Source organism: Symphalangus syndactylus, chromosome 6, assembly GCF_028878055.3.
Source record: "Symphalangus syndactylus isolate Jambi chromosome 6, NHGRI_mSymSyn1-v2.1_pri, whole genome shotgun sequence".
In the NCBI taxonomy this organism is placed as follows: domain Eukaryota; kingdom Metazoa; phylum Chordata; class Mammalia; order Primates; family Hylobatidae; genus Symphalangus; species Symphalangus syndactylus.
The window spans coordinates 37868654-37884792 of record NC_072428.2 but is presented as its reverse complement, the minus strand read 5'-3'; the positions used below and the strand labels follow the sequence as shown (position 1 = coordinate 37884792).

Sequence of the window (16139 nt, the reverse complement as noted above, 5' to 3'; positions counted from 1 at the left end):
GAGTTTTGAGGTCCCTGTGGACTTGCCTGGCATGCCTGGAAGATTTGTAGGTATCTTCTTTCTACACGGATTGTGTTTCTGCCCTCAAGGAAAATAGTTCACTTTGACCACTGTAAATGATGTAGTATTTAAACAAAAGGAAAACACTTCATCTTTTGCTCTAAAACTAAAATGTTAAGAAAGAAAGGTGGTTGGCCAGGCGCAGTGGCTCACGCTTGTAATCCCAGCACTTTGGGAGGCCGAGGCGGGCGGATCACGAGGTCAGGAGATCGAGACCACGGTGAAACCCCGTCTCTACTAAAAAAAATACAAAAAATTAGCCGGGCGCGGTGGCGGGCGCCTGTAGTCCCAGCTACTCGGAGGCTGAGGCAGGAGAATGGCGTGAACCCGGGAGGCGGAGCTTGCAGTGAGCCGAGATTGCGCCACTGCACTCCAGCCCGGGCGACAGAGCGAGACTCTGTCTCAAAAAAAAAAAAAAAAAAAAAAGAAAGAAAGGTGGCAAAAAAAAGGGAGGAAAACCAGTTTTAATGCATCTTCATTTTTTTCAGGTTCTCTCAAGTAGTGCTGCCAGTAGTACCATCACAGCACTGTCACCTGGAGGGGCACTTATGCAGGGAGGAACACAGCAAGCCATAAACCGTATGTGCTGGGCCATCTTCTACTACTTTCTGCCTAAATCAGCTTTAAAAAGCAAGCTGGGAGGAGTGCTGAACTTTTATTGGTTTTTCCTTGGAATAATCCTGGGATTTCTATTTTGTAGATTTGTTTTTATACATTCAGATTCTGAAACACATCTAGACAAGATCTTAGGTTTCAGAACTGTCTTACTATTACAAATAGTGGTACATTGCTAGTTTCTCTAATATCATACTAAAAGCTGCTTTCTTCTCCCCTACCTCTTAGAATAAAGGGGAAACCTGAAAGTTTCTTTAAAATCCCAAGAGCTTTTAAATTTTATGATCATAAAATTTAAGCCACAAAATTACTTACTTAGCTGAAAATAGCATATCCTGGTTTGGCACTGACAAAGAGTACACGTTCAAGTTTATTCTCTGGTCATTTTTTTCGAGACTGTATATGTTAAAATAGCTCTTAACCTATGGGCCTTGTTCTTCTTTTGCAGAGATGGTGCCAAATGATATTCAGTCTGAATTGAAACACTTATATGTAGCTGTTGGAGAACTTCTACGGCATTTCTGGTCCTGCTTTCCTGTTAATACGCCATTCCTAGAAGAAAAGGTTAGAACCAGTTCTGAAGACAGCCAGATAATTGTGGTAGTGACTTACAAGATGTTTTGAAATTGGAAAGTTTTATTAAGTCTTACCATGTGACAGACACTGGGATAACTCTTTTGCATACATCATTTCATGTAAACCTCACAGCATCTTTATGGAGTAGCTATTGGTACCCATTTTATAGAGTTGGAAACAGATCCAGACGAGTTCCATAACTAATAATCAAACAACTTAAAACTTGTATCTGCCTCCAAGCCACTGTGAATAGAGACCCAAAACAAATTATATCAGTAAAGTTATTTATATTTGATAGGTTTTTCAGGGATAGCAAAATCCAAAATAAGAACTGACAACAAATATAGCACTAGCTTTTTAACACTAAAACCCCTTTACCCAATTAAAGGACAGTTGACAAATGGAAAAATGTAACATTAATAGTAATATTATAAATTGCTTTTATAAACCATGATTAAGTAAAAGATAAAGACCTCATTAAGAACAATAGGCAAACACTTTACAAGCAACTCACTAAAGAATGGAGTGGCCTAGGAAGATTACGGGGAAATGCTCACACTTACCAGTATGCAGATAAATTACAGCTACAGTAAAAGAACATTTTGGCCAAGCACGGTGGCTCACACCTGTAATCCCAACACTTTGGTGGGGCTGAGGCAGGAGAATTGTTTGAGCCCAGGAGTTGGAGACCAGCCTGGACAACATAGCAAGACTCTGTCTCCAAAAACTATATAAATAAATTTTTTAAAAGAATATTTTTTTCACCTACTAATTTGCAAAAGAACAAAAATCTTAAAATGATCAATGTTGACCAAGTTGCCAAGAGTCCTTTCTTCCACTGCTAGTGTTTTTTTAGATGCTTTTATTTCAGCATTCAAATGAAACTTCAAATGAAATTCAACATTTAGAAATTTAGGAAATAATAAGGAATGCAAATACTTAGCTAGAGATGGTCTACCACTGTCTAAGATAGAAGAAATGGCCTAAATATCTACCAGAAGGGGGTTGGTTAGAGAAGCATTTGGTATATTCATACATTGAAAGACAATAATTCTTTTATTTTATTTATTGAGACAGGGTCTCACGCTGTCACCCAGGCTGGAGTGCAGTGGAGTGATCTCGGCTCACTGCAGCCGCTACCTTCTGGGCTGAGGTGATTCTCCCACCTCAGCCTCTCTAGTAGCTGGGACTACAGGCATGAGCCACTACACCGGGCACTTTGGGAGGCCGAGGCAGGCAGATCACTTGAGCTCAGGAGTTTGAGACCAGCTTGGGCAACATGGCAGAACTCCGTCTCTACAAAAATTATGAAAAGTAGCTCAGGTGATCACCTGAGCCTAGAGAGGTCAAAGCTGCAGTGAGCCATGATCTTGCCACTGTACTCCAGCCTGGGTGACAGTGAGACCCTGTCTCTAAATGAATGAATAAGTGAATGAGTGACTGTGTAAATGAGTTGGGTTTTTTTGTTTGTTTTTGTTTTTTGAGACAGAATCTCACTCTGTCGGCAGGCTGGAGTGCAGTGGTGTGATCTCGGTTCACTGCAGCCTCCACCTCCTGGGTTCAACCAATTTTCCTGCCTCAGCCTCCCGAGTAGCTGGGACTACAGGCGTGTGCCACCACGCCCAGCTAATTTTTGTTTGTTTTTTTGTTTTTTTTTTTTTTTTTTTTTTGAGACGGAGTCTTGCTCTGTACCCCAGGCTGGAGTGCAGTGGCGCGATCTCGGCTCACTGCAAGCTCGGCCTCCCGGGTTCACACCATTCTCCTGCCTCAGCCTCCCGAGTAGCTGGGACTACAGGCGCCCGCCAACACGCCCGGCTAATTTTTTTTTTTTTTGTATTTTTAGTAGAGACGGAGTTTCACCGTGTTAGTCAGGATGGTCTCGATCTCCTGACCTCGTGATCCGCCCACCTCGGCCTCCCAAAGTGCTGGGATTACAGGCTTGAGCCACCGCGCCCGGCCTTAATTTTTGTATTTTTAGTGGAGATGGGGTTTCACCATGTTAGCCAGGATGGTCTCAATCTCTTGTCCTTGTGTTCCGCCCACCTCGGCCTCCCAAAGTGCTGGGATTACAGGCGTGAGCCACCACGCCTGGCCAAATGAGTATTTATGACTGAAAGATACTCACATTGAAGTGTTAACAATGTGATATAATTGGTATATTTTTATTTTATTTTTACATTTAAAAAAATTCTGCAAGAAAAGTAACTTTCATATGTAGAAGATTGTTTTTCTCTTGGTCTCTACAGCTTCTTTGAGATTTATCTGTAATTTATTGTTTCTCATCTTTTTTAGGTAGTGAAAATGAAAAGTAATTTGGAACGATTCCAAGTTACGAAGCTCTGTCCATTCCAAGAAAAGATTCGGAGACAGTATTTAAGCACAAATGTAAGGCAGCAATCTGATTCTTGCCTGATCTTCTTTCTCTTTGTAGTAAAATGATGAAATTGACTTTGCTTTCATGTAAATGAGTAGATACTTAATTTCCTTTTCTTTTTTTTTGAAACAGAGTCTCACTCTGTCGCCCAGGCTGGAGTGCAGTGGCTCCATCTCAGCTCACTGCAACCTCCACCTCCTGGGTTCAAGCGATTTTCCTGCCTCAGCCTTCTGAGTAGCTGAGATTACAAGCGCATGCTGCCACGCCCAGCTAATTTTTGTATTTTAGTAGAGACGGGGTTTCACCATCTTGGCCAGGCTGGTCTCAAACTCTTGACCTCAGGTGATCAGCCCACCTCGGCCTCCCAAAGTGCTAGGATTATAGGCATGAGCCACTGCACCCAGCCAATACTTTATTTTCTGTTGCTCAAAGTACTATTTTTTAATATTGAAATGTGTCATGCCCAGCACTTTGGGAGGCCGAGGCGGGCGGATCACGAGGTCAGGAGATCGAGACCATCTTGGCTAACATGGTGAAACCCCGTCTCTACTAAAAATACAAAAAATTAGCCGGGCGTGTTGGCGGGCGCCTGTAGTCCCAGCTACTCGGGAGGCTGAGGCAGGAGAATGGCGTGAACCCGGGAGGCGGAGCTTGCAGTGAGCCGAGAGCGCACCACTGCATTCCAGCCTGGGCGACAGAGCGAGACTCCGTCTCAAAAAAAAAAAAAAAAAGAAATGTGTCATGCATTCAGAAGTATATAAAATACATACATATTTTTAAAATAATAAAATAACCGTCTGTTTACTCACCAATCAGGAAAATTAGTAGAATGTTGCCATAACCCATAGATATTCCCTGAGTGCCCCTGTGCAGTTGCATACCACTCTCTCTTCCCCTCCAGAGGTAATGACTAACCAAAGCATTTGTGATAACCATCTCCATGCTTTCCCTTAGAAAAGTTTTACAATCTGGCCGGGTGCGGTGGCTCACGCTTGTAATCCCAGCACTTTGGGAGGCCAAGGCAGGCCGATCACTTGAGGTCAGGAGTTTGAGACCAGTTCTGGCCAACATGGCGAAACCCCGTCTCTACTAAAAATACAAAAATTAGCCTGGCATGGTGGCGCATGCCTGTAGTCCCAGCTACTCGGGAGGCTGAGACAGGAGAATTGCTTGAACGTGGGAGACGGGTTGTGGTGAGCCGAGGTCATGCCACCGCACTCCAGCCTGGGTGACACAGTGAGACTCTGTCTCAAAAAGTTTTACAATCTATGTGTATGTTCTGAAAAATACATATTACTAATTTATTAATTTGGAAAACCTGAGTAGCAAGCACAAACCTAGCAGCGTAAGGAAAGATAGAATTGCCACTACTCACAGTAAGCAAAACTGTTCCTGGGTTCTATTTGGCATCAGCTTCCCTGATTGTTTACAGTGGGGAAGGTCAGTGGATGAGGTATTGAGAAGTGTCACTTTATGCCCAGCATTTTTACATTGTATTTAAAACAAGGTTAGAGCAACCATATCAGATCATTTGTATGTGCAGTTATACAAGCCCTCCTAGAGGTACCTTGGGAAGAATAGTACAGTCACGTGTTGCTTAACCACAGGGATATGTTCTAAACAATTCATTGACAGGCATTTTTGTTGTATGAACCTCATAGAGTGTACTTCAAACCTAGCTATATAGCCTACTATACTTCTAGGCTATATGGTGTAGCCTATTGCTCCTAGGCTACAAACCTATACAGCATAGTACTGTACTGAATACTGTAAACAGTTTTAACACAATGGTATTTGTGTATCTAAACATAGAAAAGTTGCAGTAAAAATTCAGTATAAAAAATAAGAAGTGGTCCACCTGTAAAGGGCATTTACCATAAATAGAGCTTGCAAGACTGCAGGACTAGAAGTTGCTCTGGGTGACTCAGTGAGTGAATGTGAAGGCCTAGGACATTAACTATACACTACTGCAGAGTTTACTAACACTGTACACTTAGACTACATTACATTTACAAAACAGCTTTTTTTCTTCAATAATAAATTAGCCTTAGCTTACTATAACATTTTTACCTTATAAACTTTTAAATATTTTTAAAGTTTTTCATTCTTTGGAATAACATTTAACCTAAAACACCCATTGTATAGCTGTACAAAAGTATTTTCTTTGTATTCTTATTCTATAAGCCTTTCTCTCTCTCTCTCCATATATATATGTGTGTATATATATGTGCATATATATGTGTGTGTGTGTGTGTGTATATATATATATATTTTTTTTTTTTTTTTTGAGACAGAGTCTAGTTCTGTCGCCCAGGCTGGAGTGCAGTGGCATGATCGCAACTTGTTGCATACTCTGCCTCCTGGGTTCAGGCGATTCTGCTGCCTCAGCCTCCCGAGTAGCTGGGATTACAAATGCCCACCACCACGCCCAGCTAATTTTTGTATTTTTAGTAGAGACGGGGTTTCACTGTGTTTGGCCAGGTTGGTCTCGAGCTCCTGACCTCGTGATCCACCCGCCTCGGCCTCACAAAGTGCTGGGATTACAGGCGTGAGCCACCATGCCTGGTCCCTTTTTTCTATTTTTTTTTTTTCTTTTTAAACTTTTGTTAAAAACTAAGACACAAACACACATTAGCCTAGGCCTACAGAGAGTCAGGATCCTCACTATCACTGTCTTCCACCTCCACATCTTGTCCCACTGAAAAATCTTCAGGGGCAGTAATGCACATGGAGCTGTCATCTCCTGTGATAACAATACCTTCTTCTGGAATACCTCCTGAAGGACCTGCCTAAGGCTATTTTACAGTTAACTTTTTTATGTATATAAATAGGAGTACACCGTAAATAATGATTTTAAAATACAGTAAATAGATAAACCAGTAACATATTCATTATCATTATCAAGTATTATGTCCTATACATAATTGTACATGCTATACTTTTATACAGCTGGCTACTTAATAGGTTCGTTTACACCAGCATCCCTACAAACGAGTGAATAATGTGCTGCTCTATGATGTTACGACATCACTAGATGATGGGAATTTCTCAGCTCTATTACAATCTGATGGGACCGCCATCATATATGCACATCATTATGTGGCACATGACTCGAGTTACAAATTTAAGATTCAGTATTCAATAAGTAGGATAATTAAAAGGAGAGTTTTACAATTGAAAGCTGAAAAATCATCAGCAAGATTTTTCGTATTTATTTCGTAAATATTCTAAGTGGGTTTTCTTAAAATACAAAACAGCATTACTTATAATCAGAATAGAAGCTTGGAGTGTCTTCTCACAGCAGGGCAAGGATGGCAGATAGGTTTCAGGTCATGTGCCTTCTCAGTTAATTATAACTGCTTGGAGTGCTGTGTTGGAAAGGATGCTGAGGGCCAGGCGCGGTAGCTCACACCTGTAATCCCAGTACTTTGGGAGGCTGAGGCGGGTGGATCACCTGAGGTCAGGAGTTCGAGACCAGCCTGGCCAACACAGTGAAACCCCGTCTCTACTAAAAATACAAAAAATTAGCCGGGTGTTGTGGCAAGTGCCTGTAATCCCAGCTACTCAGGAAGTTGAGACAGGAGAATTGCTTGAACCTGGGAGGCGGAGATTGCAGTGAGCTGAGATCGCGCCATTGCATCTAGCCTAGGCAACAAGAGTGAAACTCCATCTCAAAAAAAAAAAGAAAAGGATGCTGAGGCCATGTGCAGCCTTACGGAAGGATATGGTGTTCATCTCTTCCAATTGATAATATAGATACTGCTGCCCATCAAGCAGAATAAGTAATTTTTATAGTTTCCAGACAGCTAAATATTCCTATCCCCCATAATGATAAACAGGTATGGCAGTAAGGGGAATTTTTTAAACTCTGTACCCCTCAGACCTAAACATTGACATGCCAAAAGAATGTAGGACTTCCTGATCTCCATCTCCATCCTCACAGACTTGGCAAAACTTCACTTCTAAACACATAAACACTGTCCACCTCCAAGGAAACATATTCCAGAGACTTCTACCTCAAAAGTCAGTATAAGCCAGATGTGGTGGTATGCACATGTAGTCCCAGCTACTCAAGAGACTGAGGCAGGAGGATCACTTGAAATCAGGAGTTTGAGACTATAGTAAACTAAAATTGCACCTGTAAATAGCCACTGCACTCCAGCCTGGGCAACGTAGTGAGACCATGTCTCAAAAAATAAAAGATTCCATATGATCCTATTGACTTCTAGCTATGTCCATGATGAGGGCAAAATTCTTAATCTATTCAAAGATCTATGGTCCTGACCCAAGACATGACATAGCACATTGTGTGAAGCATTGAAACCATTTAGGTTTTCTGTAATCTGCTGAGTTGTATTGAACTCCTGAAATGCTGGAGTTGGAAAAACCCTAAAAATAGCAAACTGTTTCACAAAATTGTGCAGAATTAACTGCAGGAGCTTTTGAAAATCAAAGATTCTTGGGTCTCATCCCAGGCCTGTTGAATCAGAATCTTCAGGAGAATAAGGCATTTTTCCAATGTTCTGCCAAGACGTATATACAAGGCTGGGCACAGCGGCTCACGCCTGTAATCCCAGCACTTTGAGAGGCTGAGTCAGGAAGATTGCTTGAGCCCAGGAGTTCGAGACCAGCCTGGGCAACATAGCAAGGGTCCATCTCTACTATTTAAAAAAAAAAAAAAAAAAAAAAATATGGCCGGACATGGTGGCTTAGGCCTGTAATCCCAGCACTTTGGGAGGCTGAGGTGGGTGAATCACTTGAGGCCAGGAGTTCAAGACCAGCCTGGCCAACATGGTGAAATCCCATCTCTACTAAAAATACAAAAATTAGCCAGGTGTGGTGGCTCATGGTTGTAATCCTAGCTACTCGGGAGTCTGAGACACGAGAACTGCTTGGACCTGTGAGGTGGAGGCTGCAGTGAGCCAAAATCACACCACAGCACTCCAGCCTGGGTGACAGAGCAAGACTCTGTCTCAAAAAATAAAATAAAGTTTATACTACCATCCTGGCCTTAGTTGGCTGACCAGTATTCAAATCTAGAAAATCACAAATATAGTTCAGACCCCTCGTTTGACAGAAGGAATTGAGGCCTGGAGCACAATTGTGACTTTCATATTGTCCTATTGTTGGTTAATGACAGGACAGCCATTACAACCGCAGCCTTTTCACTGCCCCCTACTTTCTGTCTTTCCTTTCCATACAAAATGTGTCTGACAGCACCTTCTCAGAGGGCTTGCACATTGCCTCATTGACTGGGGAAATACAGAGGAGCTCCAAAACTACACTCTGAAGTATCTGCCAGATTTGGGTTGGAAGGATTAACTTCCCCTGCTTTTGCCCAGTTGTTAAGTGTCTTGCTGTGTTTTTCAGTTGGTAAGTCACATAGAAGAGATGCTCCAGACAGCCTACAACAAGCTCCACACATGGCAGTCACGGCGTCTGATGAAGAAAACGTGAGGTAGCCATGATGCTTACAGGTTTTGTGAGATTGAGAGAACTATGACCTGCAGCAACTCTGGAAACCTGGCCTGACAGACAAGCAGATGACCTCACAGGAGTGAAAAGAAACATCTGCTCCACGCCAACTCCCAGAGCTGATGCTATTGTACTTGCACATTGGAGACTGAAAGGAAAGAAGGGACTAAATGCTGGGGAGGTAAATTAAGGCAGAACCAAATGAGCTAAGTTGCGCATATATATATATATATATATATATATACACACACACACACACACACACACACACACATATATGTACATGTGTATGTACATATATATATTTTAAAAGACTGTTTACTGCAGTTGCTCAGGAACTGCTTTTGATTCACATTAAGCTGCTTTCAGAAATTTAAAAAAAACACTTTTTAAAGGGTGCATTGATAAAATCTGAGGTTTTTTGGTTGTTGTTGTTTTTTCTGTGTACATTTTTTTCCTAAGTTTATGGCACAGGGTAGACTTTAAGTATTCCTCCTCCATCCTTCATTCTTCACCCTCCATTGGATCCTCAAGTTTTAATGAATTCCAGTTATACCTTACATCAGCAAGTTAAAAAGAGTACTTTAAAATAAAGCAAAGGGAGACTGTTGCTCAACCATCAGGAAACAGTTGTCAGAAGACATCATTGGTCCTGTGTTTCCTACGGAAATAAGAAACAATAAATATTGCACTGAATGTTTGTGGTTTGGAGTCCCTGAATAATAAAGAGGGAACATATTTGCAGAAAGTTGTATAGGGTTTTTTTATGCAGAATTTTGTCAGAAGACAATGGCGCTGCATGTTTTTCTTTGAGTGCAAATGTACATTGCTAAGATTTTTTTAAGATGGCATGTGCTTTGAAAAGAGGATATTGCATTTTTAAGAGTTTAAAAATCTTATGAGTGAGAAATATTAAAAAATCTTATTTTCACCTCTTTAGAAGAAATAAAAGATGTTTCTCCTATCTCCTTTTCTCTAGTATTTGACCGTTACTGTCCTTGGCGAATCGATAATCATTGCATAGTGACTGAAAAGCCTAAGTGCAAAAAAAACAAAGATGTTCTTGTTTCTGAACTTCATGCCATATTTTGTTCCTAATGGGATCAACAATGTTTAAGACTTTAGATGTCTTGTATTAAAAATTACACAAAAAAAGTAAAACTTTTTATACTTACTCTTTTAACTCTGACACATCTCTGGTTTCTCATTATGTGTGAATTTCCTTGGGTGGGCTGCCTGAGAACTGTTCATTTTATTTTAGGCCATGTTACAAACTGGTTATCCTTCATATAATGACTGCTAAGGTCAGAACCTAAGCCAGGCATGGTAGCACATGCCTGTAGTTCCAACAACTTGGGAGGCTGAGGTAGGAGGATCACTTGAGCCCAGAAGTTCAAAAGTCCAGGCTGAGCAACAGAGTGAGACTTCATCTCTTTTTTTACAGAAAAAAAAATTTATCAAGACCTTGAACTGGTAAAGGGAAAGAGGCCACATCATTTTCTGCCTTTAGTCTTCCCATTTCTCTTTCAGATCAGTATAGTACTGGTATAATCCCTTAAAATTTACGCTTTCACAAAGTACTTTCAAATGTGTTACTGCCACAGTGGGGCAAATAGAAAAATGATTGAAATTAAAAAAAAAAATGGCTATTGGGAAAGGCAGACATAAGAAATAGAATGTTCTGTTGAGTGCCGTGTTGAAAATTAAGTTGTAAGCTGGGCATGGTGAGTCATACCTGTAATCCCAGCACTTTGGAAGGCCAAGGCAAGAGGATCACTTGAGCTCAGGAATTCAAGACCAGCCTGGGCAACAAAGCAAAACCTCATCTCTACTAAAAGTAAAAAAAGTTAGCTGGGCATGGTGGTATGTGCTTGTAGTTCCAGCTGCTCTGGAGGCCGAGGCGTGGGATTGCATGAGCCCAGGAGATTGAGGCTGCAATGAGCTATGATCACACCACTACACTACAGCCTAGACAGTAAGACAAAGCCCTGTCTCAAAAAATAAATAAATACATACATACATATATATATATATATATATATATATGTATAAAAAGCCTGAAGGAAAGACTTCATTTAAAAGAGCATTTCAGCTAAGTCTTGAAGGTTCTTCGAGTAAGATTTTGTGAGGTAGAGAAGAAAGTCATCTCCTAGACTGAGGGAAAAGCATGATGGTGAGAAGGTTTGAAAGACTGAAATGTGTTAGAACAACAGGAAAAATGTGTTGGATTGGGGAGTTGGGAGTGACAAGTAAGGCTCAGAAAACCATTTTAATTCAGGTTGTGAATGGCCTTGTATGCTAAAGTAAAATACTCAGACCTTACCTATTAGGCATGGGAGAGTTGAGAAAATTTTAAGCAAGTTGCTTTTATGGGGGGGTTTTCTGGTGGTGGGGGATTAGGCAGGGGGTTAAATAACTTGGCAATTAGGACAGATTTAGAAGACTTTTTGAATAAACCACACAGGAAACGGTCTACATTAAAATGAAGTCCTGGTAAATAGGAAGGGCCTGAGTAAAGGCATTTCTACAGTGTATGTGACCAACTCACAGGGAGTAAAGGAATCAAGGGTGATTCACGGAGATAGCTGTGAATTTCATGTCTAGCTTGCACTTGAAATATTTGAGCCTTGGATACCTTTAACAATGAACTTCAGCAGCTGTATAGGCCTTTTATGGCCCTTCACCTTCTCTTTGTGGAAAATAATAGCACCACTGATGGTTGAGGGCTGCCGTAAACCAGCATTGTGCCAAACACTTTTTCTGCTGTATCTCACTTCCTTGCCAAAACTAAAGAACCAAGTAGATAATACGAGATTTTGTACAGATTAGAAATGGTTTAGCAGTTAAGTAATTACCCAAATTCACCCAGCTAAGGCTTCCCTAGTCTGGAGAAGGGATGAGATGTCTGTGAAGTTGCAAGTTTTTATTCCGCAGCCCAGGCTTCCATTGCCTAGTTTTTCCTTTGACTCCTTTGTCATTCCTGCCTGACTCTATTCTGTGCTTTACTTGTGGCAAATCACATTATGGGGTTAGTCTGCCTAGTAGGCCCAGAGGGCTATAAAATGTAATAATGTAACAAAAGCATGTCCTGCCTTAGGAGAATGAGTCTTTTCTGGAAAGAAAGTCAGTAGTGGCCGAGCGCGGTGGCTCACGCCTGTAATCCCAACACTTTGGGAGGCCGAGGCGGGCGGATTACCTGAGGTCAGGAATTCGAGACCAGCCTGCCCAACATGGCGAAACCCCATCTCTACTAAAAATACAAAAAATTAGCCGGGCGTGGTGGCAGGCACCTGTAATCCCAACTACTCAGGAGGCTGAGGCAGGAGAATCGCTTGAACCTGGGAGGTGGAGGCTGTGATGAGCCAAGATCAAGCCACTCCACTCCAGCCTGGGCAACGAGCAAAACTCCATCTCAAAAAAAAAAAAAGTCAGTAGTGTTAGTCTGCTTTAGACATACTACAAAGTGGGTGAGGTACCTTGTAAAATCTACTTCAGGATGGAAAACAAAAGAATGTTTTAACATCTATAACTAGAAAGGTAACCCCACTCATCGAGTCAGAGTTCTATCCAGAAAGTGATTTCCTGTTGCATATACCATCTCTCTAGAGCTGACAGTGTTTGGAATGGAAAGCTGTGTGTTTCAAACTTAGGTTTGCTGTCTCCAGTGTCAAGACTAGCATGGGATTCCTTAGGATTACCTCTGCCCTTTCCCAATTTAGCTCCCTCAAGACTCAGCTGTTGTCCCACTTCTTGAGGCCAGGGGAGTCTTAGTTATTTTCAGCTGTTAAAATGTCCAGAACTGGAGTATTGCCTGGAACCCGGTTCAGGAGTGAGCAGCGTGAGTTAGTAGTCCATCTCCTTGTTTGGGTGTATATTAAAGTCACAGAAGAGACTGGAAATCTTGTCATCTCATGGCCACTACTGACTTTCTTTCCATCCTGGGTGGAGTTACGTGTGTGTGTGTGTGTGCAATATATATAGTGAAAGCATAATTCATGGGCTTTTTTTTTCCTGAGTTTTGAATAGTGCTGAAGTATATAAAATAGAAAGTGTCTCTGTACCCTTACTTCCAAGTCTTTCCTGAGGTGATGGTCAGTGCATCCTCTTCTGGACATTTGTCTGTGCACTTAAATTCTTTTCTAACCTGCAACCTGAGATTTTTCTAACAAAGAGATACCTGTGCACATGAACATGCCCTTTAAGAAAATCTTTTAGTTAGGCATGGTGGAATGCACCCGTAGTCAGGAGGTAGGCACGAGAATCACTTGAGCCCAGGAGTTTGAGGTTGCAGTGAGCTATGATCATGCTACTGCACTCCAGCCTGGAATGACAGCTAGACCCTGCCTCTTAATTTTTTTTTTTTAATTTTTAAAAGTTAGAAAATGACCGGGCATGGTGGCTCACATCTGTAATCCCAGCACTTTGGGAGGCCAAGGTGGATGGATCCCTTGAGCCCAGGAGTTCAAAACCAGGCTGGGCAACATGGTGAAACCCCCTTTATAAAAAAAAAAAAAAAAAAAAAAAATTAGCCTGGCATGGTGGCATGTGCCTGTGGTCCCAGCCACTCAGGAGACAGAAGATTGAGATGGGAAGGTAGCTTGAGCCTGGGAGGTTCAGGCCGCAATGAGCTGTGTTCACAGCACTGCACTCCAGCCTGGGCAACAGAGCAAGACCCCATCTCTAAATAAATAAATGAATAAAAAGATAATCCTTAACAAAGGGGCTCATATCCTTAGAGAAGAATCCATTAGTGATCCTATTTCTGCAAGCCAAATTCTTGTAAATTTTGGTCCTACCCATTTGTATCTGTTTCTGACACATGGTTATTCTTTTCTTTTTTCTTTTTTTTTTTTTTTTTTGAGGTGGAGTCTTGCTCTGTCACCCAGGCTGGAATGCAGTGGCACCATCTCGGCTCACTGCAACCTCTGCTTCCTGGGTTCAAGTGATTCTCGTGCTTCAGCCTCCCAAGTAGCTGGGATTACAGGCACCCGCCACCATGCCCGGCTAATTTTTGTATTTTTAGTGGAGACGGGGTTTTGCCATGTTGGCCAGGCTGGTCTTGAACTTCTGACCTCCTTCTGATCCACCTGCTTCGGCCTCCCAAAGTGCTGGGATTACAGGCATGAGCCATCATGCCCGGCCACCCGGTTATTCTTGAGAACAGGTTAGATACCTGTGCTGAATACACATCCTTGAGACTTCACATGTATCAACCATATCCTTACTGCCCTTGAACATTTAGACCTACAGAATAAGGAATGGAGAGTGAGTCAAGTGTTCTGACGGCCCCTTCACAGGATTTATCCACATCCCTGCAGCAGTAGACACATGGTATAGCATGTGTCTGTTGGATGCTATACTTTGGTACTAGGCTGTTTGGGTTCAAATCTCACCTGTGTAAAACACTAGCTGTGAACCATTTGCTTAATCTGTGTCTTCGTTTCTCCATCTACAAAATAGGTCTAGTAGTAGCATTTAACTGATGGGGTTGTTGTGAGGATAGCTGAGATGTCTATAAGCCACTTAGAGCAGAGTCCAGCACACCACAAGTGCTATGCAAGTGTTTGCTGTAATGAATGTTGATAAGGCTTCCCCTGAGTCACGCAGTGAAAGACTGCAGCACCTTCTTGATTTTATTGTTTAACCTTAGAAACCTAAATGGAGGAAAATTCCCTCAAAGAAAAGTGCTTTCTTCTGTGCTTTCATTTTCCCCACAAAACCTGTACATATTTGATTTTCTTAGATCATCTTTACTAGATTGATTAGTAGACACTTTTTTGTGGTGACCTGCATTCTCCAAATTATGAGCTCTTTTTTTTTCTTTTCGAGACAGGGTCTCACACTGTCACCCAGGCTGTAGTGCAGCCACATGATCATAGCTCACTGCAGCCTCCAACTCCTGGGCTCAAGTGATCCTCCTAGCTCAGCCTCTCGAGTAGCTAGGACTACAAGCTCGCACCACCATGCCTGGTTAATTTTTTGAATTTTCTTCGTAGAGATGGGGTCTCATTATGCTGGCCAGGCTGACCTTGAACTCCTGGGCTCAAGCAGTCTTCCCGCCTCAGCCTCTCAAAGTGCTGGGATTACAGGTACAAGCCACTGCACCCGGCTTAAAATTTTTTCTTTAAATAGAAGTGGGGATCAAACTTGAGTTAAAAGAAAAAGCCATTTAGAGTATGCTGAGTTAGCAGGAGAGCAACCTTAAAACTTGATTTAACAGGTGCGAGGGGTTTATCTTCAAAACAAAGTCACTAACAGGTTTCAGTTAGCATGTCCTAAATATGGTGGTTTGGCATTATAACAGTTACATCTCACAATTATAACTTAGATAAGAAGGAATTTCCTTAAAAAATACAACAGCGATCCATTTTCTTTGTCAGATGAATAAATTAAGAAAAGTCTAACTTATATGATGAAGCACTCAAGATCTACAGGTAAGCTGCCTGGGTTCAAATTCCAGCCCTGTCATTTACTAGCTGGCTAGCTGTGTGATTACTTATCTCTCCATGCTTCAGTTTTTCTTTCTCTTTCTTTCTTTTTTTTTTTTTTTTTTTTTAAGAGACTAGGTCTCTCTCACTCTGTGGCCCAGGTTGGAGTGCAGTGGCACAATCACAGCACTGTAGCCTCCGCCTCCCAGACTCAAGCAACCTCCCACCTCAGCCTCTGGAGTAGCTAGGACTACAGGCACATGCCACCATGCTGGCTAATTTTTGTATTTTTTGTAGAGACAAGGTCTTGCCATGTTGTCCAGACTAGTCTTGGACTCCTGGGCTCAAGCAATCCGCGTGCCTCAGCCTCTCAAAGTGCTGGGATTACAGGCGGGAACCACTGCACCCTCTTTCTTTCTCTGTCTCTTTCTTTCCCCCCGCCACCACCACCCCCCAACCCGACTTTAGTTTCTTAATTTGTAACATAAGCATAATAGTAGTACTTACAGATTTACCGTGAAGGTTAAATGAGCTAATATAGAATAGTGCCTGGCTCAGAATGACCACTCAATAAATGTTCTTTCTTTCTTTTTCTGAGAATAAATGTTCTT

General features: G+C 41.9%; 1 protein-coding gene across 3 annotated transcripts in view; it reads left to right on the top strand.

Moving 5' to 3' along the window:
• The window catches only part of GTF2H1 (general transcription factor IIH subunit 1), a 47426-nt gene extending 37137 nt beyond the window's left edge, over window positions 1–10289 (top strand). For all 3 annotated transcript variants that reach the window (XM_055282188.2, XM_055282191.2, XM_055282189.2), the window contains 4 exons: window positions 549–639; window positions 1124–1239; window positions 3544–3636; window positions 8996–10289. In XM_055282188.2, the coding sequence (XP_055138163.1) occupies window positions 549–639; window positions 1124–1239; window positions 3544–3636; window positions 8996–9082 (387 nt within the window). In that variant the 3' untranslated portion in view covers window positions 9083–10289. The remainder of the gene's footprint in view (window positions 1–548; window positions 640–1123; window positions 1240–3543; window positions 3637–8995) is intronic.
• The last annotated feature ends 5850 nt before the right edge of the window (window positions 10290–16139 follow it).